The sequence below is a fragment of the Herpailurus yagouaroundi genome, unplaced genomic scaffold (genome assembly GCF_014898765.1).
Source record: "Herpailurus yagouaroundi ecotype Mexico unplaced genomic scaffold, PumYag 160, whole genome shotgun sequence".
Classification (NCBI taxonomy): domain Eukaryota; kingdom Metazoa; phylum Chordata; class Mammalia; order Carnivora; family Felidae; genus Herpailurus; species Herpailurus yagouaroundi.
In genome coordinates, this window is record NW_024412401.1 from 50,466,125 (window position 1) to 50,490,865 (window position 24,741).

The window sequence follows — 24,741 nt, forward strand, 5'->3', positions numbered from 1 at the left end:
GGCAGGTTCAGACACAGCGGGGCTTTGCACAATCCAGAAGCCTGCCCTCTGCTGGCAGGACCTGCTCCCTGTTCAGCACCCACAGCACAGACCCCAGGACCTAGTGACCGGTGACTGGAAAAGAGGCACACACGAGGCCAAGCAGTATGGCTAAATCCATTTATTCTGAGATAAAAAGCAAAACAGGAGTCGAATTACCCCTGCAGGACCCTGTCCCCACCCCCTTCCTCTCTGTCCTATGCTATCAATAAATAAGTTTCCCTATATTCAAATATTTAATAGAAGTTTCTCCCCATTTGCCAGTTCAAACCTCTGCTATGGTACAGGGGCTGCCCTATCCCCAGAATATACAAAATGTTACACAGATAAGTATGTACACTGGGGAGGGAGCTGGGGAGGAGCCCACCCCGCCACCAGCTTACGCCTTTGCTTGGCCTCAGTTAGCCCTGACATCCCAAGGCCTGGGAGAGTGCTGCCCAGTCACCTAACTGGACAGTGTGGGGGCCACTTGTGCCCCAAAGTGCCTCTGAAGAGAAGATGCATGAGCCCCTCTGAATGAAGGACTACCTGATGGGGGCGAGGAGGCCACCAGGGAGCCCCTGCTCCCCAAAAGAGGCAACCTCCTAAATAAACTATATTTATTGAGCCTCTGGCTCTTTGTTTTTCTGGAACTGTGAACAGCCCAGAGATAAAGATACAGCCGTTGCCAAGGTGGCAAGGGGTCTGCACATATTTGTCTCCCTCGTTAGGGGGTTCATCATACCCCTCTCGAGGGCCTTATCTTGGTAGTCTAAGGATAAAAGCGTGGTCGGGAAGGAATGATAGGGTGGTAGGGACAGGCTGGAGGCAGAGCCCCCAGCCCCACTTGTCTAGGCTTTGTGTGCTAGTGTTAACTTCTAGACCACCGTGATCTTCACCTCATCATTTTCATCGGCCCGGTAGAAGAAGGGGACACAGGGGTTGTTGCCCAAGCCTGGGCGTTCTCGGGGGTTCTGGATCTCACACAGCAGCTGCATGATCTGCTGAGCGGTGGGGTTCTCAGCTCCAGTGTGGCGTGACAGGGCCTCTCCCTGGGGAGGCTCCGCACTGTCACTGTCGGCCAGGCTCACTTCTCGAAGATCATCTTCGGGGAGAGAAAGGGGCGGGGCCCTGAGCGCTGTGCAAGCCCTCCCCCACCGCCCACCCACCCGCCCACCCGCGGGCTCTACTCACCACCCCGGCCACTGGCAGCGCCAAGCTCTTGGGCTGGGGGTGCCGTAGTGGGTTCCCCAGCAGGGTTCTGGGCAGTGGCCAGGAACTTGCCCTGCCATTCATTTCGCTCGTCCACCAGACGGAGCACCAGCTCCTGCAGCTCCAGTAGCTTCACCTGGAGGGAGAGGTGCTGAGCCCCAGCTCTACCCCGGCACCACCCCGCCCCCTCTCTGCTCCCGGGGACGCTGAGGGCCCACCTTCATTTCTTCTTTGTCCTGAGCCAGTCGGCTAATGTACTCCTCTTTCTCCCGGTGCCGCTCTTTTAGCACGGCCCTCTGATTCTGGTAGAGGGTAATGTACTCTCCTGCGGGGCAGACCGGCTGACGCTCAGGCTCTGCGAGCCCTCACGGAGCTCCCCCGACCCTGGGGGCTGGCCAGCCCGCTCACCTATGGTGTCCGTCTCTCCAGAAAGCTGGATGCAGCGATGCTCCAGGTCCTCCACCCGCTCCTTCAGATCCACTTTCTCCTGCATGAGCTCCAGGAAGCGGCTCTGCGGCCACAGCAGCGGGATCAGGGCTCGGCAGCCCTCCCTAGCCATCTCCGCCCCCCGCCGGGGCCGTGCCGGAGCCGATTCACTCACCTGCAGCTTGTCCATGGCCACCTGGAGGGCCTGGTGGGTCTCCCCAGGCACGCTGTCCTCGGTGGTCCCAGGGGCCACCAGGCGAGCCAGGTGCTTGCAGCGCAGCCTCTGCTCCTTCAGCTGCCCGCGCAGCCGCGCCTGCTCCTCCTCGGCAATGGCTAGGGCCGAGTTACAAAATGCCACCTGCGGGCAAGACGTGTACGCGTGCGCCTTTGTGGGGGAAGCTCGGGACGAGCTGGGGCCGGGGAGGCAGAGAGGAGCTCCTCTCACTGCCTCGGTGGGCACACCTGGTGTTTCGAGGATGGCGCAAGGCCGGACCACCGGCTCCCGGGGGAGGTTGGGGGTCAAGAGAAGCCGAGGGGGGGGCAAACCAAGAGAGACGGGTGGCGGGGGACCCCAGAGGGAAGCGGGAAGGTGGGACGGGGAAGGGCCGCTCACCATGGCCTCGCGGCTATCTAGGTCCTCCGGCATGCTCAGCTTTGGCGGGGCTGCCTCCCCGTCCTTCTCCTCACCGTCCAGTCCGTCTCCTGTCGAGGCAGCCGGAGGGGCCTCAGACAACCCAACGGGGGAGGTGGAGCGGGCGGGGGAGGTGGAGCGGGCGGGGGAGGAAAGCCGGCCCTGCCCCACCTCCCAGAGCGACCTTGGGCCAGGGCGTCCCCGGAGGAGGAGGAGGATTCGCCGCCCTGAAGTCCCCCCACCTCCTCCTTGGGCTCCGTCCTCTTCCCTGGGCAGGTCCCGCTTACCTTCCTCAGGCATAGCCATGAGGTTCAGCTGCGCCTGGAGCTGCTGGTTCTGCTGGGTGGCAGCTTCCAGGCGTCCCTGAGGGGCCAGGAAGGAGTGAGAAGGGATACAGGCCGCAGGCCCTCCCCGGGGGCCCGGCGCTCCAAGCCCCTCACCTGGGTCTCCTGTAACTCTTGGCGGGCCATCTCGGCCTCCACCTTGCCCTGAACTTCCTCGTGCTGCAGCCGGTCCATGAGCTGCGTCTGCAGCAGCACCTGCTTTTGCAGCATCTCCTTGTCGGAGGCCAGCTGCTGAAAGGCGGCCACGTGCTGCTGATAGGCCGCCACGTACTGCTGCAGGTGGCTCACGTACTGGTCTCGCTGCTGCTGCAGGCTCTCGGCCTCCTGGCTCTTCAGCTCCACCTGCGGGAAGACCCTGGGAGTGAGGCAGGTGGCGGCCTGCAGATTCGGAGCCGGGACCGGGGAGGTAGGGGCAACCGCTCTTTCTGCCGCCCTGCCGTGGGCGGTTGGGGGGGGGTGGGGCCTGGCTCCTTCACTCTGGGACCTAAGTGACTGCCCCTTGGCGCAGAGCCCCACGCCTCCCTCACCCAGCCTCACACCTCCTGACAACTTTCTTTCCATTTTAACTTTAGTGGAAAATCAAAACGCGGGCCCCCCCCCCCAAGGGCATGGTTGTCATTTAACCCTCGACACCTCTGTGAGCAAAAGGGTCATCTCCCTTCTAGATTAAGGAAACTGAGGCTGAGAGATGAGAAGTGAAGAGTGACCACTGGGGTCAGAAGCCACAGCTGAGTCCAAGAAGCTTTCCCCCCTCACTGGGGGCTTGAAGGCTCTAGCTGGAATGATGACCTTCGGCCCAGGGCTACCCACTTCTCAGAGTCAGGAGCAAGGAGCCACGAGGAGCTGTGCTCAGAAGGACTCTGGAGTCACATGCCCCCGCCACCAACCCCAGGCTGGAACCGCGGGTCCCGGCCACGCCCCCCGCACCCCCCACTCCCCCGCCCCCGGGGCCTCCGCAGCTGACGCAGGGGTTACCGTCTCCTTCAGCTCCGCCAGCTTCTCCTGCAGCTGGCCCACCTTCTTGGCCAGCTCCTTCTTGACATGCTGCTCCGACTGCAGCGCGCTGGTAATCTCCATATTCTCGTTGCTCTGGACGAAGAGAAGGAATCGGCGGCTACCCAGTGTGGTTGGAGACCCCAGAGCTTGGTGTCTGCCTCCCACAGCTCAGGGAAAGGTGGAGGCAGGTGGGAAAATCCCCCCACCCCACTCATCTGCGCTCACAGGTGCCGTGATTGGCACCATTTCACGTCAGGTCCGTACCCCGCCCCCCACCGGCCCCATGTTACAGGCGGGGAGACAAAGGCCCGGAGAGGTCAAGAGTCTTGCCCAGCACCAAAGAACTCAGCCAGGGAGGAAGGGCTGCGCACCAGCCTGACGAAGCCATTCTGCAGCTCAGCCAGCTGCTCCTTGAGCTCACGGTTCTGGGACAGCGCACGGCTGATGGTGGTACGGTCATTCTGCATGGTTTCCAGAATCTGCTTGCGCTCCTCAGCCTGCTCCCCCCAGCACTCGGCGGCCCGCTCCAGCTCCAGCAGCCGCTGCTCCTGCTCCCAGTTCAGGCGGCTCAGACCTTCGTTGTCCTGCACCTGGGCCCGCAGCTGCCCTGCCAGGTTCTCCAGCTCCTTGTGCAGTTGTTCAGCCTCCGCCTGCAGTCGCTCTTCCACCTCCGAGGGCCCTGCTGGAGGTTCCTGGGCTGGGGGGACCTCTGCGGGGGGCACATGGTAGAGGCTTCTTATCCCTGTGCCTTCAAAAAACCCCTCTTTCTGGTCCGCAGCTCCTAGTTTTGGGTTTTTTTTTTTCTTTTTTAAAGGAGGCTCCACGGGGCGCCTGAGTGTCTCAGTCGGTCGAGCGTCCGACTTCAGCTCAGGTCATGATCTCACGGTTCGTGAGTTCGAGCCCCGTGTCGGGCTCTGTACTGACAGCTCAGAGCCTGGAGGCTGCTTGGGGTTCTGTGTCCCCCCTCTCTTCGCCCCACCCCTGCCTGTGCTTTGTCTCTCTCTTTCAAAAATGGATAAACATAAAAATAAATAAATAAATAAATAAATAAAGGAGGCTCCATGCCCAACAAGGGGCTGGAACTCACGACCCCAAAATCGAGAGTCGCACGCTCTACCGACTGAGCCAGCCAGGCGCCCCTTGGTCCACTGCTCCCAACTGGGCTTCCCCACCCCAAAAATCCCTCACACTCACAGGACGTGCAATCTTTCCAGACACTTATGAATAGAGTTCTTCACGTTTTTATGCTCAAGACAACTCTGGGTAGTTGACAGTGGGCACTCAACCCAGATATGCCAACTCCTGGTCCAGACCTCCTTCCCTTGGCCACAGTGCCCTTCCATCTGTCCGCCTTCCTAGAGCATTCGAAGGCATCCTCACTGGCCCTCTGACACCAATCCTGTTCCCCTACCACTCCGGCCCCAGCTTACCTATCTGTTTCTTCAGTTCAGCCAAGCTGGCCTCCAGCTCCTGCACCTGACTCACGCTGTGCTCCTTCTCTTCCTTCAACTGCTGCATCTGCCCAGAGCACAGAAGGGATGGACATGTGGGGGGTGCGGAGGGAGGGATGGGCATGTGGGGGCTGCGGAGGGAGGGACGGCCAGGCAACCGTCGCCCTCTCCACCCACCCCACCCCCACCGCCCCCGCAAAAACCACCCAGCCACCTCTCGCTGCACACAGCAAGTGACAGGCTTCCCATTTTACTGACGCCCCGAAAGATCAAATGACCTAAGGTGGGGGGGCTGAAGGTCACACCTTACCTTTTCAGACATCTGTTTCATCCTTTCCTGCCAAAAGGCATTATCCTCTTTCAGATTCTCTACGTACTTGTCTCTCTCCAGCTGCATATGCTTGAGGGTGTCTTTCAGCTGCAAGAACGGGCACAGAGGTTAGCAGGGGCAGCCACGGGGCCTCACCAGCTCCTGCTTGCCTGAGATCATCCTGCTTCCACACCCCTCGCCCTGCAAGGCCTCACCTGCCCCACACGTGTCTCCAGCCGTGCCCGTTCTTCCAGGGCCTGCTGTAACTGTTGGTTGCTGTCGGGGGGTTTAGACCCACTAGAAAACTGGAGAGTAGAAAACGAGAAGGTTAGCGTTGGGAAACCAGGCTGCTCTATGCAGGTTCCTGCAAACGGGTGTGCGCTAGGATAACGTGCATCCACATCGATGAAGAGGTCCACCCTCACGTCATTAGTACTACGTCCGCAAGCCTCATGTTTACTGAATATTCACTGTAAGTGGCCCTCTGCCTCCCAGGCCCATCAACCTGGTGTTCATCCTTCCAGATCCTTTCTGGCTATAATGATTAAGGCTACAGAGTGGTGCTTGTCCCAGAGATGGGGTGTTCAGGTCACAGAGGACAGGCATCCATCAACTCCAGAGCAAGCATAAGCCCTCACTTTTTCTATCTCCAGCAGGCCATTTGTTAGACTGCCCATCACAGGAATGGGCACAAAGGAGGCATTCCAGTCGTACTGGGTGGATGGATGGGTGGATGGATGGATACAGAGCTCTGTATGCTGCCCAGGCCAGGCCGAATCTGCAGACTCATGTTTTGCTCTGGAAGACTGACTGTAAGAGGAGCCCTGACAATTCAGATCCCATCCAGAAGAAAGCAATCAGGAGGGTGACAGACCGTGGGAGAAACAGTTGGGGCTGTTTCGGTAGGAAAAGATCTCAGGGAGGACAAGGAACCTACGCACACTCCTTCTCAGAGTATCTGAGGGTCTGTCTTGGGCAAGAGGCAAGATTTTTCCTGTGCTGATCTGGAAGGAAGAGCCTTGCCGAAGGAAGTGACATGAAGGCTGAGTGTTACTCAGTGTGAAGAAGCACTGACAAGGGGAAGCTCTCTGACCCAGGCACCCTGACGACCTGGTGGCCCGGCCTCCGAGAGGAAGCAGACAGACGCATGAGCTAGAACTGCCTTGTTATGTGTCATGACTCGGAACTATCATCTATACGACAATGGTTTTCAACCGGGGCGCTTTAAAAAAAAGCAAAAATAAAAAAGCCCCATCCCTGAGATTCTAATTCCACAGGTCTGGGCGGGGCCCGATTTGTAGATGCTTTATCAATGTCTGCAGCAGGATTCTATGGCAGGAGCAGAACGAGAATGCAAATCTTCCAGCTCCTGGCTGGAGACGGCGGCCCCAGATGGATGGGGCCCCAACTCCCTGGGACTCTGGCCTTACCTGCTGCAACAGGAGCTCCGACATCTCCAGCTTCTTCTCCAGCTCCTGCACCCCAAGCTGCAGGGCCTCCTTCTCTTTCATACAGACACGCAGCCTCTCTTCCAGCTCCGAGTTATGCTCCTTTAGGTCCTCGTTGTCTTTGCTGTAGCCACGGGCAGCAAAGAAAGGTACGAGTAAAGAACAGAAAAGAGCGCTCTGGTGATCCACCCCACCCTCACCACAGAGCCACAGAACAGTGGCGTCGGAAGGGACCCGGGGATCAGGAGTCACAAGTGGCAGGCCAGAGAGAAGACAGGAGCGGCCTGAGGCCACGGCCTGTGTTGATTGCACAGCTGGGCCCAGAGCCTGGCTCTGCATCTGTCCTAACCCATCTGCCCCCCCCCCCCGCCCATGTTCCTGTCCCCCTCCCACTTCCCAGCCCCCAGCCATCCTACTTGTTCTTGTATAATTCCAGTTTGAGGGCATCTCGCTCTTTGGTCAAGTCCTTGTTGTGCTGCAAACACAGAAAGGCGAGGTCAGGATCGGGCAGGCAGAAGGTGCGTCTCAAGGACTAATGGCAGCACAGGGACTCCTCTAGAGCTGTGCTTCGCCCTTGACATTTTGTTCAAAGCATTCCCAAGCCCATGTTCTCACGTGCCTCAGCTAAGAACTTGGTAAGGGTGGGACAGAGCCACAGCTGGCTAGCAGAGGCCCACACAGGGCAGATAGGATTGACATCATTATTACTAGCGGCACCAGCACTTCTGAACCTTTACTGGGCACTTTACTGGGCGCCGAGCTAACAATCGCACTGAATCCCCGCGATCACCGCCTGGGGGAGGCATGGGTGCATGTCTGTTTTACAGGTGAACACCACAGAGTAGCACAAGTTAAGTCGTCACCGAGACAGAGCTGGGATTAAACATCTGATTCTTCACCCATTTTCCCCCTGGGGTGGGGGAGCAGACACAAGGAGGGGAAGTGAGTTTGCATCGTGATCTCTGTCCCTTTTTTTTAATGGATGGTCTGTTCACACAGCCCACCACCCAGAAGGACAGAGGTGACATGCCTCCCAGCTACTCTGTTTCTCTCCCTGGGTATTTATACATCCTTTCACACACTTCGTGTCTAGCACACACACCCTTCTCCCCTTCCTGTACAAATGGTAGCACACTAAAAGTACCGTTCTAGGGGCACCTGGGTGGCTGCATCAGTTAAGCATCCAACTCTTGGTTTCAGCTCAGGTCATGATCTCATGGTTCATGAGATCCAGCCCCAAGGCAGGCTCGATGACCACCTGGGACCTGCTCGGGATTCTCTCTCTCTCTGCCCCTCCCCCACTGGCACGTGTCTTTCTCAAGAACAAACATTAAAAAAAAAAAAAGTACTGTTCTGTGCTGGCCAAGGTCCACAGCCCATGGAGGGCAGGGCTGGCTCTCAGCCTCTGGGCTCTGCATTCAGTGCTCCCTCCAGAAAGCAGCTCCCACCCCTGCCAACTCCCTCAAGTCAGCCAGCTCAGCCCCAGGTTGCTTTTAATAACCACATAACTTTAAAGCAGCGAGAAATGGCCCGTGCTGCCTTCTGGGCAGCAAGACACCCCGTCGTACAGAAGGGACCTTCAGGCCATTCCCCTGTGAGGGTAGCTGCACCTCCAGTGGATGGGTCAGCTGCTGGGCTCACCTTGTCCACCTGTTTCTGCTGTGTAGAGACAGATGACAGCGTGCGCTCCAGCTCTCCTACGCGCTGGCGGGAAGACTGCAGGCGACTAGCAAGATCTTCAGACTCTCCTGGAATGACAGAGTTCGAAGTGGGACCCAGGAAGGAATCCCACCAAAGCCCTGCCAATGTGCCAGGCTGAGACATGGGCGTCTAGACTCCTACCTGCTTTCTGCCTGACTGCCTGCTGTGTATGGACCAAGGCTGTATGCAAATCGGTCTTCTCAGACACCAGAATCCCTATGGTCTGGATGTGAACCTTTGGGAGGAAAGGGGAAGCAGTAGTCAAGAGGAGGAAAGGATGCGTTTCCTGGGGGGTGGGAGGGAGACCTTGACACCACACACCTGTAGCTGTTCCCTTAGAGAACCCTGTTCCTTCATAAGCTTCTGTTCAAACTCCTTCTTCTCCTACAAGAAGGACACAACATCCCTGACTGGAAGGAGGCAGAGTTGAAACAGCAAAAGACACGCTCCTGGAATGACACCGATGGCCCAGGACAGGCCCAACAATGAGGCCCTGGGTGGGGTTCGGGGGGGGGGGCAGCAGAGGGGTAGGGCAGGGGTGCGGGAAGAGGGGGCCCTTTATTTCTCCAGGCTGGGAGCAGACCCAGACGAGAATGGGCCTCTACAACTGAATCCTCCCCAAACCTATCCGCCACGTAATCAGCAGACAAATCATGTTACGTTACTTTTTCCAGTTGATCCAAAGTTTCCTGGTGCTGTTGTTTCTGTGGAGAGAGTCAAGGGAGGGTAACTGAGGCTGTCCCCCTTTTACTACCCTCCCCAGACCAAAACGGAGGGATGGGCAGGGGCCAGAAATGGGTTTTAAAGGGAAAGTTCATGGGGACATTGAACTGACAGACTCTCCTCAAGCTCCCAAGGAAAGAGACCTTGGGTCTTGGGTGATTTGCCTCACATCTACACAAGTGAGAGTCTGAATCCAGAATACCCATGAAAGGCCAAGGACATAAACCTCTAAAATGGGAGCTGAGAAACGAGACTACCCTTCTGCCAGCTCGTGGCTTGGAAGGGTGCACTCATTCAGCAGATATTTACTGAGCCTAGGCCCCGTTCGGTTCTTAACAGCAGGGATATGGGAATGAAGGGCCCTGATCTTCTGAGCTAAATCGGACAGACTCGGACACCTCGAATTCTACCTCCTCAGGAAACTGAAGCCCACAGAGGAGAGGTGACTTGTCCGAGTTCAGAGACAGAGCAAATTAGGGACTGAGTCAGGGCCAGACCACACCAGTCAAGCCAGTGCTTCCTCCAGAGGCAACAGCCCCGGGGCAAGTGGGGAGAGGACTCGAGCAGGGGTGTCTGGAGAACAGAGATGAGGCAAAGAGGACAGCCACAGAGAGCCATGCTGCATGCTCCGTGCTCCGGGGTCCCTCCAGCTGAGACCTAGGCCCCCCGGCACCCCACTCTCCCTTGGCAGCAGGGGCCCCCAGCCCCTCTCTTCAGAGCCCCAGGGGAAAACTAGAGCCCCAGATTGGCAGCGTGAAACCAGGGGACCCCACTGGACTCTTACCAATTCCTCTATCTTGCTACTGAGTTGTTTGTTTGTTAGATTGCTGGAGTCCAGGGCTAGTGATAGCTCTTGGTACCGGCTCTGAGGCGCATGCAGAGGAGGAGGAGGAGGAGGAGTTGGACGAGGGCGGGGGGAGAGGTAGAGAGAGCAGTCATTAGGGTTGGGGGCTGTCTGGGCTGTCTCAGCTGGCAGAGGGGCACCCAGCCCCCGCTGTGGGAGGAGGTGGGGGCTGGCCTGCAGGATCACTGGGCCGTGGTCCAGGCCAACTTACCTCCAGATCCTTTATGTTAGCAGAAGTAGCCAGGCCCTCCCCATTGATGTAGGATGAAGACTAGGAGACACGAAAGGGCTCACATGGAGATGCGCGCTGTCCCCCTCGGTGCCTAAGCTCTCCAACTTCCTGTCTTGCCCAACAACTGCAAACTTTTCTAACTTGGCAGTAACCCCTTTGTACCAACTCCTCCTGGTTCTTATCTCCCCCTCCTCCATCCCCCTCCCAGGCAGCTCTCACTCTGTGCTTTCTGCAGCAGGATCAAACGAGGTAACCAGCCTCGAGGTCCAACCCCTTCATTCGGGGAGCTTCAAAGAGGACACTCAGAGGAGCTGTGACGAGCTACACATCAGCCAGCAGGCCAGCTGGTCCCAGGCTCTTCCCTCTCTCCACCTCTGTTGCTTTCTATCATATTTTCCCTCCCCATCTACTCCCCTTTGGGCTTCAAGTTCTGGGGTACCTCAGACACAAGACCATTGAGCTGCTGAGAAAGCTGTCGCAGGCTCTCGGTAGATGACAGACATCTGCGGATGAACACAGGAGTCAGGGGTGGAGGAGGCTCGAAGAGAAAGAGGGGGTCACGGGCAGTGGCCCGCCCCAACTCCCTCAGCCTAGGGACCGCTGCCCCCATAGGAGTTACTCACTTGCTTTCTTCCATGAGAAAAGGTTCATTTTTTGCATCATGGTTCTGTCAGGGAAGAAATGCATGAGGTAGTCACTCAATTTCTGGTAAGACCACCCAGGGGTGGGGGCGGGGGGGAGCCAAGCTCATTCTGACAACCTTCCATCTTCCCAAACTTCAAGGAAAGACCTGGTCTTGGCCTCCCTCACTTCAGTCCTCGGGAAGGGTGCTTGGCTCTAGAAACCAAACTACCTGAAGAAAGGGGACGAGGGCCCAAAGCAGGTACGGTCCTCTGAGGAGGAGCACGGGGCGAACGTACAGTGGGGTGGCAGGCAAGGGGGGAGGGGGCACAAACCTGAGTTGATGCCATGCTAGTGACACGGGGGGGACTAGCACAGGGGGAAGGGACACCGCCAGGTGACACAGTGTCATCAACAGTTGGTGCAGCAGGAGCGGCGCGGTCTTGGGGCGCCTGTCACGGAACAGAGCAGGGGGTTAGGGGCCATGCAGGTAAGAAGGTGCCTTGCTGCCATGGATGCAGGGGTACAGAGCGGGCAGGACAGGGGTTGCTGTGGTCAGAGTGACAATCGCACATGCTGGGAGCCACTCTGGAGCGTGGAGGGCCGCTCTGCAACCTTCTGGATGGCCAAAGCTCAAAGCAGGGTATGCATGACCTCCTTCATGAATACATGATGGCTTTGCTCTCCCTGGAGCTCAGCAAGAGACAGTACCAGGCTCTGACCTTGGCAGCCACAGCAGGTGGAAGATAGGTGTGCCCAGTCAGGGAGGAGACAGGCACGGCTCTTCCGGAACGCCAGAGTGACCCTCACCCTGGGCCCCTGCTGGGCAAGAGGGTGGTGGTGATGGAGATGTGGTCAACGCCACCCTCTGCCTCCTTCCTCTCTTGCTCTCTTTTCCTCTCCCCGCTGCTCCCCCCAATCACTGGCCATGTTTGCCTTATTCAGGCCTTTTCTGGGAAAGCAGCTGCCCCCAACTAGAAGCCTCACCCTGTGCCTGCAAGTAAAAAGAAAAACATGGCCACTACCCCCACCCCAATCTCCTGGCTCTAAAACCAAGAACCAACCCGAAAAGCCAGAGGGAAGACGTCTACCCTCTGATTCTTGACATCCTGGAGAACAATCCTGGGAGTAGGGACAAGGAGCCATGGAGAAACCACTTCCTCTTCCCTACCTGGACCTACTTGCTTGACCAGAGCCCCACCCAGACTCTTTCCAGGCTCAGGCCTGACACTTAGTCCAAGCGTCTGGCCCCTAGAGATCTCATGTCCTACAGGCCAGATGAGCAAAGAGATGGGGAAGATGGCTGACAAATTCAAGTTTGATGAGGGGAGAGGACTAGGGAGCAAAGGCCCAGCCAGTGAAGCCAGCAGGAGGAGGCCATACCTCTTGCAGGGCCCAGGGCTAGCTGCTCTCTGGACCCATCAGCCCTGGCCTCCGACAATCCACCCCTACCTCCCTCCTTAGAGCAAATGCTGCAGAGCCTGGGGAGCTGAAGATGAATCATTTGCATGTTTACTGTCCGTGCTGTGACCTTTGACCCCGGAACCTGGTGTTGCCATGCCAACCTGTTCAGGGAACCTGGGTTCCCATGGATCCCTAGCACTGAACACAAGAAAGTTCAGAAAAGGACAAAAGTAATTTTCTGAGGACTTAAGTATATATAACACGACAATCCTATGAACAACCAGGTTATTTCACACCGTTAGGTCTTGTAGCTAAAGTCTGGAGTGTTTAAAAAACACTGTCCAGGGGCGCCTGGGTGGCGCAGTCGGTTAAGCGTCCGACTTCAGCCAGGTCACGATCTCGCGGTCCGTGAGTTCGAGCCCCGCGTCGGGCTCTGGGCTGATGGCTCGGAGCCTGGAGCCTGTTTCCGATTCTGTGTCTCCCTCTCTCTCTGCCCCTCCCCCGTTCATGCTCTGTCTCTCTCTGTCCCAAAAATAAATAAAAACATTGAAAAAACACTGTCCACCCCCTCCAAATGTCCCATTGAAACTAATCTCTCCATGATTCCCCATTTCTGGAAACGCTGTCAGCTCTGTCCAGGACCCTGCAACCACAAGCCTGCATTGCGGGAGCAGAAAATCAAAGTGGGAAACAGTTACTGAGACAGAGAGGGTTTAAAAAACGACAAGCAGGGGCACCTGGGTGGCTCAGTCAGTTAAGCTTCGGCTCGGGTCATGATCTCACAGCTCGTGAGTTCGAACCCCACATCGGGCTCTGTGCTGACAGCTCAGAGCCTGGAGCCTGCTTCGGATTCTGTGTCTCCCTCTCTCTCCGCCCCTCCTCCACTCACACTGTCTCTCTCTTTCTCTCAAAAATAAGTAAACATTAAAAATAATAAGACAAGAAGGATCTGGGTCTTCATTTCCAGGACCACAGCAGGATACAGACACGGAATCGTAGAACTCAGTGCAAATACAAGCTTCCAGACTCCTCTAGGCCTGTACTCCCTTCCCCATGCCCCTTAGCGGCTCCTCTGAGCCCACAAGGTATGTCTCACCTTCTCCAAGATGATAAAAGATGTGGGGGAAGGAAAACAAACCCAATCAACCAAGCAGGTGAAAAAGCAGACATGAACAGGCTGAGGGTTAATGACAGCAACATAAAATAAGCCAGAGGCAAAGTATCCCCCAAACCAGAGAAGCCTTGGAGCATGCACAGCTGGGAAAGAGCAAGCCAGAGAGGGGGCTCGGCACTGCCTCACCTTCCACTTGTCCAATGGGGGGAGCGCTACCCCATTGGAGCGGTTAAGGTCGGACACCAGCACCTTCAGAATGTCCTGAATCTACAGGAGGCGAAAAGGGAGAGACAAGGGCAGGGGGAGAGAGAGAGAAAAGTGGCTTAGAGAGAGGTGAGAGAGTCAGGGAAGGAAGAAGAGATGGGGTCACGAGAATGGAATGCTGGAAAAGAGAGACGGGAACGAATCCACGGCCTGTGCCGCCTTCCCAAACGGCCACCTGGCGCCTTGCAGAAATCAACGTGCACAGAGAGAAAAGTCCCCTGAAAGATGCAGTGACACAGAATGCAGTCACCTGCCCAATGCAGCTGTTTTCTGAATACATCCGTGAGACCCTCTCCTCAGGCCCAGGATGCCGGGGATGAATCTGACAGGAATCTCATCTCTGTTTTGAAAACCAGACTGCCGAGGGAAGGGTTCACTTGGACAAAGGGGGCTCCAGCTAGAAGTCTGGAAGACACTGACCTGCTCCAGCAATATCATCTTACAGATGAGGCCACTGAGGCCCGGGGGAGGAAGTGATTTTCCTGAGGTCTCCCAGCCAACAGGTGGCAAAGATGGACTCAAAACCCACTGTCTCCTGACCCAAGTGCTTGGGCCTCTCTTGGTGCTTCCTAAGGGAAGGCTGTGGTGGCAAATGGCTGTTCGCACTGCCTGGCTTCCCCTTGAAGCTGGGGATGAGGAAAGTCACCCCATCAGTCACACAGCACCACCCCGACTGAATGTTTACCCCGCACAAGGCCCTATACCAAGGGATTATTCTAAAAACAACATCAAGGGGCGCCTGAGTGGCGCAGTCGGTTAAGCGTCCGACTTCAGCCAGGTCACGATCTCGCGGTCCGGGAGTTCGAGCCCCGCGTGGGGCTCTGGGCTGACGGCTCGGAGCCTGGAGCCTGTTTCCGATTCTGTGTCTCCCTCTCTCTCTGCCCCTCCCCCGTTCATGCTCTGTCTCTCTTTGTCCCCAAAAAAAATAAATAAACGTTGAAAAAAAAAAAATTCAAAAACAACATCAATCATCTCATTTCAGTGTCACAAGTGTAAGTCAGACCACAATGACCCCAATTTTTACTGACGTGGAAGTATATCCCTAGCAGGGACAGGTCTCCAGCAGAGGGACAGCTGGATTCAAACCTGTACCTGACACTTTCTCCACAACCTTCATCACTGCCCTTTACTACCCCTCACGTACCCCTGTGCCCCCGGAAGCCTGGCCAGCCAATACTCACATCCTCAGGAGTGTGACAACCATCAGCAGTGGCTGTCTCAGGGTTACTGCCATTTTTAATCTTCCTTTTCTTCTTCGCTCCTGCAGGAACACCAGGGCTGTTCCTCTGCTGATACTCTCTCAACTGCAGCAAGGAAAAGCAGTAGGACTCGTGAGAACCGTAAACCCCCATATTCACATCCAACTTTGTTGTTTACAATATACTCCTCTATCCGCCACCTGATTTAATGCCACCAGCAACCCGACAAGATGTTGTAATCCTTAATGACTGCAGAAATGCATAGGTAACGGGGCTTTAAAATAAAGGGGGGGGGGGGGGGACAATAATGGAATTTAAACCCGGTCTTCTGCCTCTGAGTTCTGGGGTTATGCTACAAAATCAGCAGGTGCCAAGAGGCAATCCCAGAGGCACAGAGGTGGAAAAGTAAACATCTGAAACATCTGAATAATCAGACATCAGAGTCCATTCCTGCACATCTGTCAAGGCTGCAGACTGGTATTTCTCAAACTTTTACACCAACAGACCCTGACGGCAGAAAGCAGTGAAGGCACACGCCTGGTGAATTTGGAAACACAACAGAACAAGGGCAACCCAAGCACCATTTCAGAGAGAAGTCTATTATAATCTTACAAATCTATGCAAATGTCATCCCTAGGTGTATTAACATAAAAGGATTTTTCTCAAGAGAACTAAGCAAAAACTGAGGCTTTGGTCCCATATTTATCCTGTGGCACTCAGGACACTCCATGTTCAGATGATGATTGGGGGAAGATTCCCAGCTGTGAAGTTCAGTTTCCAGAGATCTGTTCCACAGAGGGTAAGCAGATCTCACTCCAAAGAGCAGTGATTAAGAGGCACTGGTTCTAGAATCATAGGAAATTAAAATGTGAGGTAGAGGATTTAGATTTAAAATGTCAGAAGTCTTTCTGAACAGTAGAAACCCAGGAGGATACCAAACTAAAGGAAACACATTCTCCCCATTGTCACCAAGGTGTTATCAACGTGTCTCGATCACTAGTTAAGTCAATGTCTAAGGATGGGGTACAGTCTAGTAAGGGCGCTTGAAACCCCTCCCACCTAGGTCCTACAGTCCCCAGTTCCCTTCAAACTGGAAATTTGTGCCATGACCAGACACCGGAAAGGGGATGAAAACACAGGGGGACTGAGTAGTTAAGATCAAACACCAGGCTCCTGGCGCTAATGACAGTTCCGAGGGGGATTGTGACGTAACTACATTCCACTCCTCCCTACCGACGCCCGCGGCTCCGCTCCGCGGTGGGGGAGGGGAAGGCAGGGCTAGGACCCAGGTCGTTGGAGACCGGGATCGGCCCGGGGAGCCCAGGTCGTCTGGTTCTGGGTGGCAGAAGGCGAGAGCCGAGCCCGGAGTGGGGAGCCCAGGGAGTCACTGCCCAAAGTCACCCAGGGGCGACGGGAGAGGGCGGGGGCTGGGCTGCCAGGGGGCGGGACGGGCTGAGAAGACTTTGGTGGGGGAGCGGGGGGCCGCCAAGGGGCGCCGAGGGGCTCTCCCTGTGTGCCTTAGGGGCAGCACAGACTCTGACCACCGCCCGGCCGTCGAAGGGGCCTTTGGCTGGATCAGGGAGCCGCGACTCGGCACGCTTTACCTTTTTCCTGGCCGCAGCCAATTTGCTCTGTCGGGTTTCTTCCGACATCACGGGACGGGGAGGGGGGCGGGGGAGGCCACATCATCGCGATCCCAGCAACCACTGCGGAACTGCTCCCGGTAGTCACCGCGCAGACATGATGGCCAGAAAAGGAGGGACGGGGCGTTTCTAGCTCCAGCTGGGTGGGGCGTGGCCTCAATCCTCCAATCCTATTGGCCGACAAGAGAGATGAAAGGGAAGGGGCGTGGTTAGAGTCCCGCGAGCTCAAACGGACAGGTGGAGTCACGATGAAAGCTGCGCGCGCAGCCGCTGTCCCCGCCCACCTCGGGGGGCGGGGCGGGGCCTGGGCTCGCAGGGTGCGCGCGCAGCTCGCTACCTGTCCGTTGCCGGTCTCCATCCTAAGCTCCCGGTTACCTGGCGGGCCTGAGAGGCCGCTCTCCCGCCTCCGCCCTGGACGCTCCTGCACTGCAGACTCCCCCGAGTCGGGGGCCCCGGACCCCAGGGCTCAGAAGGTGGGCGAAGAGCGGACAGCAGGGCGAAAGCGCATCCCTTCACGGCCCCTTTCCTGATGCCTCATAGCCCTGCCCAACTCTCATCTCAGAGATCACTTCCAGAGCCCCCCATCTAGCCCTCCACACTCCCCTTCTCAGAATCCTCCTTCCTTGAGGATCCCTGCCCCGATCCCGGACCCTATCTGCCCCCTTCCCAACTCCTTACCTCCTACACCCCCACATACCCGTTTCCTCCCAGCGCGGATTCTAGGTTCAATCAGTCTTTTTTTCCCTCGGATTCCTCTCCAGGACTCAACCAGGACTTTCCAAAAGTTGCCGCGGGGCCTTCCAATCCCCTGTGAGTACCCTTGTGCCCGCCCCCCTTCTCACCCTCCACGGCGGTAAGTGGGTGCTGCCCCCAGCCCTCCTCCCCGTCCCCAACAGTAGCTGACCCACCCCAGCCCTCGTCAGGCCTTCACCCAGCAGACCTTGTTCTGCTGAGAAACTCCAGGCCATTTCTCAAGCCTTCCCCTTCTTTTCCTCCTGCCCACCAAGCTTCAAAGAAGAAACGGTGTCCTGGCCTTTGCCAGCGGTACCCCACGTTCTCCGAGCCGGCTCTGTCTCTCCTCCCTCCTGACAGCACCACAAGTGGTTGGTTTTGTTCTTTTTCACACCACGATCCACCCCATGCAGAAGCCATTCTCATTCCCTCAGACGCATGTGTTCTTTTCCTACCTTGGCCATCTAGATACACGCTCCCCTTCTGGAATACTTTCCTTCCAGCTTTTTGCCAAGCTGATGCTTGCTCATCCTTTAGAGTTGAGGTCCCTAAGAGAAGCCTCACCCCAACTTCTGGCTCAGTCCGGTTGCCCCGTTAGGCGCTCCCTTAGCACACGGTACTTCAAGTTCAAAGCACTTTTCAGGCTTGTTGTTAGTTGGTTAATTATTTGTCATTCACTCATTCATTTGGCACATTTTACTGAATGTCCACCACGTGCCAGGCACTGTTGGGGACACAGTGAACAAAACGAAGTCCCTGCCCTCATGCAGTTTACACTCCAGTGGTGTAAGGCCAACAAGGAGCATAAGGTTATTAATGAAACGTCTATGTCGGGTGGTGATGGATGTTATAAAGTATCAGGACAAAGGAATAGTGGGCCATTGAGAAGTGACCGTTTTAGGCGGGGTGGCCAGGCAAGGCCTTTCTGGTGAAGTGTGAGTAGAGCTTTCAGTGGAGCTCTCTGGAGGGAAAACACAGTTATTGGCTGTTGTATATACATTCTGTGAAGGCAGGGGCCAGGCTTGCGGTCTTATCCGTTGCTGAATCCCTTCCTCGGTCTCTTCTGTCCTGTGCAGACAGTTGATCCAACACGCATTTCCTGAAGATTAGCAGCGTCCCAGGCACTGGACTTCGCAGCTTTTAGAGGCAGAAAGGGCAAAGGTGAACGGCAGCTCCCGGGGAGGATTTTGTTATCCAATGAGATGATAAGCCCAGCGACATCATAGACTTGAGAATCCAAGAAGTAGACTTGAAGCAGATTATCTGAGGTCAGATTAGGGGCCAGGGTGAGCCCACTGGTTAGGATTACGTCTGGCTGGGAGTGAAAGAAAACCCTAAATAATGGTGGCCTAACCCTAACCCTCAGGGACCCAGGTCTATATCTTGTTTTACCACATCTTCAACATGGGTTCCACCTCATCGCCCAAGATACTGATCAACTCTGTCATTAGATTCACATCCCAGCCAGTGGGAAAGAGGAAGGCCAGAGAAAGGGAGGCCCTCTTCCTGGAAGGACAGTTCCCAGACGTACACACCATTTCTGATTAACTTCTACTCGCCGGAACTTAGAGGGACCACATCTAATTCCAAGGGAAGCGGGGAAATGTAATCTTATTAAAAGGTGGGGGGAGTCTGTCAGCAGGCAGAAGCAGGGGTAGGCTGTTGAGGACAACTTGTAGGTTCTAAATTGTGGATAATGGGTCAGTGTGGCTAATGACTTTTTTTTTTTTTTTATTGCTTTATTTTTGAGGGGAGGGGGGGCAGAGAGAAAGGAGGACAGAGGATCCAAAGCAGGCTACACGCTGACAGCAGCGAGCCTGATGCGGGGCTTGAACTCACAAACCCATGAGATCATGACCTGAGCCAAAGTTGGATGCTCAGCCAACTGAGCCATCCAGGCGCCCTTGGCTAATGACTTTCTGTGCCGCTCAGCGGCCATCTCCCAAGTCTGGCCAGGCTGATGGAGCCAGCGAGGATTCTCTGCACCTTGACATTCAGAAACTGAAGGAGAAGAGGGACCTGCTGGACACGGAGATCTCCCAACTAATATCTGAGTAAGTCTTGCTGGACCCCTCAGCATGTTTAAGATAACTTTTAACCAGTGCCCAGTTAACTGAAACCCAGCCGCACTAGCTTAGTGTAAAACTAAGGACCGTACCCCATGCCCTGCTGTTGGATTCAGGGTGTCTCAGCTGAATCTTGCAGGTAGGGTGTGGTCAGACCCAGGAGGACCTGGAACTAGGAAGAGGAAAGCTGTCCAGAACAGAGGTTATCCCTCTCGCGGTCTCTCTCTGGGCCCTGGTTCTCTGCCTCTGCTCCCATCTGCACACGGACTCCATTCTTTCTCTCTCTGCAGGTGGGATTCTCAGTGCCTGGGGGGAAGCTGGCTCTTCCGCAACTCCTAGATTTTCCCATGCCCCATGCTCTGGCCACGTGGCATAGACTGAGCAGCCTTTGAATGTGCCTTTCACACATGAGGGGATCTGAGTAGCCACTCCTGTGCTTATCTGTGAATCCCTCGGCTATGGCCAGGGTCACAGAGTACCAGCGTGTGGCTGGGAACCACCCCCTAAGGGCACTGAGACGTTTGCCAGGAGCGAGGGGCTGGACAGATCCCCACCCTACTGTAAGTTTCCTCAGGGCCCTCCCTGTGTCCCTAGTAGGCCCCTAGTGAACATTTGTTAGATAGATGCCTTGTTACTCTCTGAACCTTGGGTCCTCCCCAGCTTTCTTAAACATTTTTTCTCTCTCTCTCTCTCTTCCATCCCTCATCCCAGAGGCTACAGTGTGGATGAACTGGAGGACCACATCTCCCAGCTCCACGAGTATAACGACATCAAGGATGTAGGCCAGATGCTGCTAGGCAAGCTAGGTGAGCATCAGGACCCCAGAGGAGTAGCCAGGGCTCAGAGGGAAGGAGTCCCCATTCCCCAGGATGTTTGGATTTTGTTCCTGGGCCCTCTAATTTTCCAGCCCTCCCATCCTCAGCTGCCCTGCTCCCCAAATGCCCCAAAGCAGCTGGACAGCTCTTACAGGAGTCCCTGAGGTTTTTTCCTTCAAGTATAGGGCCTGCATCAGAGACAGGTTTGAGCATGAACTCACCAACCTGCCAGGTTGAGGGCTTTGGTTCCCAGTCTTCTGGGGCCTATTCAGTAAGCAAAGGAGCACAAAGAAAGGAATTATAAAATGTGTTAACTGCTATGAAGGAAACAAAGGCCAGAGCTGGGGAATACTGAGACATGAACAGGGTGGCAGGTGGGGATGAGCTAAGGTGGTTAGAGAAGGCCTCTGAGGAGACCCCTTTTCCCTGAGAGGAAAAATGAGTCCTTGAGGGAGCAGGAAGCATGGCATCACCAAATGGCCAGGACATGGCCTATAGGGCAGCCTAAGGAATGAGAGTTTTCAGCAGGCCCCAGGTGCAATGTGAATATAAATTTACATTTTCAGCGTATGCTCAGTGCAGTCTCAGCTTTGTTTGGCTCCTCTGCGAAGTGGGGTGAGGGTTCAATGAGTCTAGTTTGGGGTGGCCAAGCAGGGCCCACAGTGGAGGGGTCTAGAAGGAGTAGCAGGAGGGTATCTCGGCCAACTAGAGGAGAAGGAATAAGGTGTAGGAGTGGGTCCTGGGTAGCTCAGTCCTTGGGCCATTCTCCTTCCTATGCCTCCCACTGGACACATTCTTTCTTCCTTCTTTCCTTTCAGCCGTGATCCGAGGTGTCACCACCAAAGAGTTGTATGCAGAATTTGGCTTGGACATGAATGACTGAGCAAAGGCTAACAGCCCCTTGCCCATGGCCCACTGGGACAGGCAGATTTGGACATGAGAGGCAACGCGAGCCCAGCCAGAACAGAACACCCACAGGCTTCCCAGCAAGAAAGGGTCAGGAGCCCTTTTCTAGAGAGCTCAAGCTGAGTTTGGAGGGAGCCCAGAGAAGAGGCAGACAGAGAAGAAGGGCTGTTCCCTGGTCCAAGTTTCCTGAAATGTCCAGTGATATCTATATGTGTGTGTGTGTGTGTGTGTGTGTGTGTGTGTGTGTGTGTGTGTCTCCTGTTTGTAAATAAACATATAAGCAATCTTGGTATAAATCTGTACATGGAGTCCCTCTCCTCTGATCTTCCCTGGGAAGCCCCCTGGTCATCCCTGGGAGAAAAACAGTCTGCCTTGGATTATAACAAGCTTACACAGGATGCCTGGGTGGCTCAGTCAAGCATCTGATTGACTTGATTTCGGCTCAGGTCATGATCTCACAGTCGTGAGATCGAGCCTCATGTCAGGCTCCACACTGAGCACAGAGCCTGCTTAGGATTCTCTCTCTTTCTCCCTAAAATTAAAAAAAAAAAATTGGGGTGCCTGGGTGGCTCAATTGGTTAAGCACCAGACTTTGGCTCAGGTCATGATCTCACACTTTGTAAGTTCGAGCCCCATATCGGGCTGTGTGCTGACAGCTCAGAGTCTGGAGCCTGCTTCAGACTCTGTGTCTCCCTCTCTCTCTGTCCCTTCCCCGCTCTCACTCTGCCTCTCTCTTTTTAATTAAAAAATCTTTTTTAATTAAAAAAAAATTGTGGGGCGCCTGGATGACTCAGTCTGTTAAGCGTCCGACTTCAGCTCAAGTCATGATTTCATGGTTCGGGAGTCTGAGCCCTGCATTGGGCTCTCTGCTGTCAGCACAGAGCCTGCTTGGGATCCTCTGTCCCTCTCTCCGCCCCTCTCCTGCTCTCTCTTTCTCAAAAATAAATAAGCATTAAAAAAAATTGCAAACAAGCTTACACGTACCAAGCACTATGCTAAGTACCCTTCATCCATCATCTCTAATGCCGGAGTCCATCCTATGAGGACTTAGTATTGCTAAGGATGAGGAAATTGAGGCTCAGAGAAGCAAAGTGACTCACCTAAGGTTGCACAGCCAGTAAGTGGCAGAGCAGGGATTCAAGCACAAGTCTAGTTCTGAAAGCTTACAGTTTGTGGAATTGCCTTTCTGGGCTGGGGCACAAGCGGGTAAGGGCTGAGGGTGAAACCGTGACACTGGAGGAATTCTTCCCTTGTGAGTCCTTCTGCACAATGAGCGTTCCGGTCCCCAGCTATAGTCCGCCAAGCCAGGGCGAGCCGTGTCTTCCTTGTGTGTTGCTTATCCTGAACCACCAGCACCAGCAGAAGTCAAACTAGTGTTTCAAGTGCTCAGTACCATCCAGAATGACAGGATTTCACACTGAACTTGCCAAGTGTTCTGACTGTTCGAGCTGCTCATCCGGCTGTCCCTGCAGGACATCTTCTTAAGATCTTAGATGTGATAGCAGTGCTTGAAGACAGGCTGTCACTAGGTGAGGGACGTTTCGAAAAACCGGCCCTGTAAGTTGGGCCTGACTGTGGGTTCCGGCTCTATCCGCTTAAGAGCTGTGTGGCCACAGGCCATGACCTGGCCTCAAGAAGCAGAAATAATAGTAGTATTGTATGCAGTGTGGCAGCGTGCACTAGCTACCTCAACAAACAACCCCCAGATCTCCGTGGCTGAGCACCGGAAGGGTTGATTTCATAAAGTCTGATGAGAGTCTGGCAGCCCCTCCCCCGTCCCCCACCTCTTCGGGCTTCACCGCCGGAATCCACAGCAGGGAGAAGAGAAGAGGGAAAGACACATCAGCTCGGAATGGAGCCCTCCCCAGGTCAGCAGCCATCACTCCTGCTCGCAGACAATTGTCCAGAGCTAGTCACATGGCCCAAGCCTGCTGGGGACTGGGAAACAGGAGTGAGCAGCACATGGCTATTTGGTGGAGACTGGCTGCCGTCCGAGCCACAAGTGCCTGGCTCCACAGCATTCTTCCAGGACTCAGTGAGCAGCTGCACCTGCGCTTCCGTGGCTGGCCTGAACCATGCTGGCGCTCCAGCGCTTTCTGGACCCCAAACGCTTGTTTGCGTCTCTACGTCCCTGTTCATGACCATGAAAGCCCAAGTACGTTCTCATTTTGGGGTTTCTCTTTCCATCCTTGCCATTTCCTGTACTTTCACATCATAATGTCAATAGGTTTTCACAACCCCCTGATGGGATAGGTTCTATTAGAGTCCCCATTTGGCAGGTGAGGAAACTGAGGCTCAGAGAGCGGAGGCAATTTGTCAAAGTCAGAGAGTGGCCGAACCTGGACAAGAGCCCAGGTCTGTCTGGCTCCGGACCCCAGGCTTCTTCTAACCTGGACCTAACACCATGAGGCCTTGTGGGGCTGGGCGCCCTCTGAGGACAAGACTGTCAGATTCATCTTGGGGCACCTGGGTGGCTCAGTTGGTTAAGTGGCCAACTTCAGCTCAGGTCATGATCTAACAGTTTGTGGGTTCGAGCTCCCCATTGGGCTCTGCGCTGACAGCTCAGAGCCTGGAGCCTGCTTCGAATTCTGTGTCTCCTTCTCTGTCTGCCCTTCCTCTGCTCGCACTCTGTCTCTCTCTCTCTCTCTCTCTCTCTCAAAATAATAAACATTTTTAAAAAATCAGACTGTCACCTTTCCCGCCTGCACCTCACACACACTCGTTATTTGCCAAACTGAATGTGGCCCTGATCCCATCCCCTTAGGTCCTGAGGGAGAGCTGATGATCTCACTGGAAATGGATCCCGGACTGGGACAGACTTCTGAGCCTCTAACATGTCTCAGGTCCTACCCAGCTGTCACCGCACTTGACTTTTCCCTTTCAGCTTCCTGGGCCACATCATCTTCCAGTGGAGGAGGAAGAGGAGGAGAGGTAAGCAGCCAGGCTCAGGGTGGTGGGAACCCCAGGGGGAGTGGCCCCCTCCTGGAGGTTCCCCCCCACCTCACACCATTTTCTTCACCTGGACAGCTGGCTCGTCCTGCCTCTGTCCACACGGAGCCTCTCAGCGCCAGGAGCTGGGGAGCCGTGGCCTCTGGGTCTCTGCCACACAGTGCCCCCCGGCAGCAGGAAGTCAGGGGTCTAGGAAATGATGACAATACAGTTTGGTACGTGGTTGTAGTGGGTTACAGGAGCACACGTGAGCAGCACCTAATCAGTTTGGGACACTGGAGAAATGTCCTTGGAAGGAGACACCAATGCCTGTACTGAGGGTCAGCCAGACAAGAATGTGGGTGAGGATTCCAGGAGGGGAAAAGGTGTGGGCAGAGGCCCCCAAGGCTAAGATCTTAGCGGGCCCAGGACGGGCACTGGCGGACTCCGTCTGCTTGGACAACGATTAGAGACAATTTGCTGACTGTTCACTTGGACTCTTGATGCAGATGGGAGCCCGCCCCAGACACAGTCATAACCCAACTCTGAGTTTGGGGCTGATCTTTTTCTGGCGGGGAGATGGATACAGTTTTTATTTTTATTTATGATTTAACTCTTACGATTTAAAAAAAAATCCGGGGGCGCCCGCGTGGCTCAATCGGTTAAGCATCTGACTCTTGATTGATCTCGGCTCAGGTCATGATCTCACAGTT

The 24,741-nt window shown here is 55.3% G+C and overlaps 2 protein-coding genes and 1 long non-coding RNA gene across 3 annotated transcripts; 2 read left to right on the forward strand and 1 right to left on the reverse strand.

Annotated features, from left to right (window-relative positions):
- Positions 1-623: 623 nt before the first annotated feature.
- Positions 624-16,673, reverse strand: GOLGA2 (golgin A2). Its single transcript, XM_040482485.1, has 27 exons — positions 16,543-16,673; positions 14,921-15,043; positions 13,662-13,742; positions 11,293-11,409; positions 10,960-11,003; positions 10,776-10,839; positions 10,316-10,375; positions 10,045-10,125; positions 9,203-9,241; positions 8,859-8,921; positions 8,679-8,772; positions 8,478-8,584; positions 7,253-7,311; positions 6,819-6,960; positions 5,604-5,693; positions 5,389-5,496; positions 5,058-5,145; positions 3,999-4,336; positions 3,607-3,720; positions 2,728-2,973; positions 2,575-2,650; positions 2,270-2,358; positions 1,832-2,014; positions 1,639-1,741; positions 1,449-1,555; positions 1,213-1,366; positions 624-1,123 (listed from the first exon to the last, which is right to left on the reverse strand). Exons 1-27 carry the CDS (start codon positions 16,588-16,590, stop codon positions 897-899), a joined length of 3,045 nt encoding a protein of 1,014 aa, XP_040338419.1. The 5' UTR covers positions 16,591-16,673; the 3' UTR covers positions 624-896.
- LOC121035056 (uncharacterized) lies at positions 2,312-7,173 on the forward strand. Its single transcript, XR_005792733.1, has 3 exons — positions 2,312-2,420; positions 6,417-6,419; positions 7,161-7,173. It is a non-coding gene; the product is annotated as an uncharacterized LOC121035056 (long non-coding RNA).
- A 97-nt stretch (positions 16,674-16,770) lies between the features above and the next one.
- On the forward strand, positions 16,771-21,326 carry SWI5 (SWI5 homologous recombination repair protein). The gene is made up of 7 exons (XM_040481189.1): positions 16,771-16,789; positions 16,946-17,054; positions 17,343-17,391; positions 17,589-17,684; positions 19,246-19,367; positions 20,091-20,185; positions 21,013-21,326. Exons 1-7 carry the CDS (start codon positions 16,771-16,773, stop codon positions 21,075-21,077), a joined length of 555 nt encoding a protein of 184 aa, XP_040337123.1. The 3' UTR covers positions 21,078-21,326.
- Positions 21,327-24,741: the final 3,415 nt, after the last annotated feature.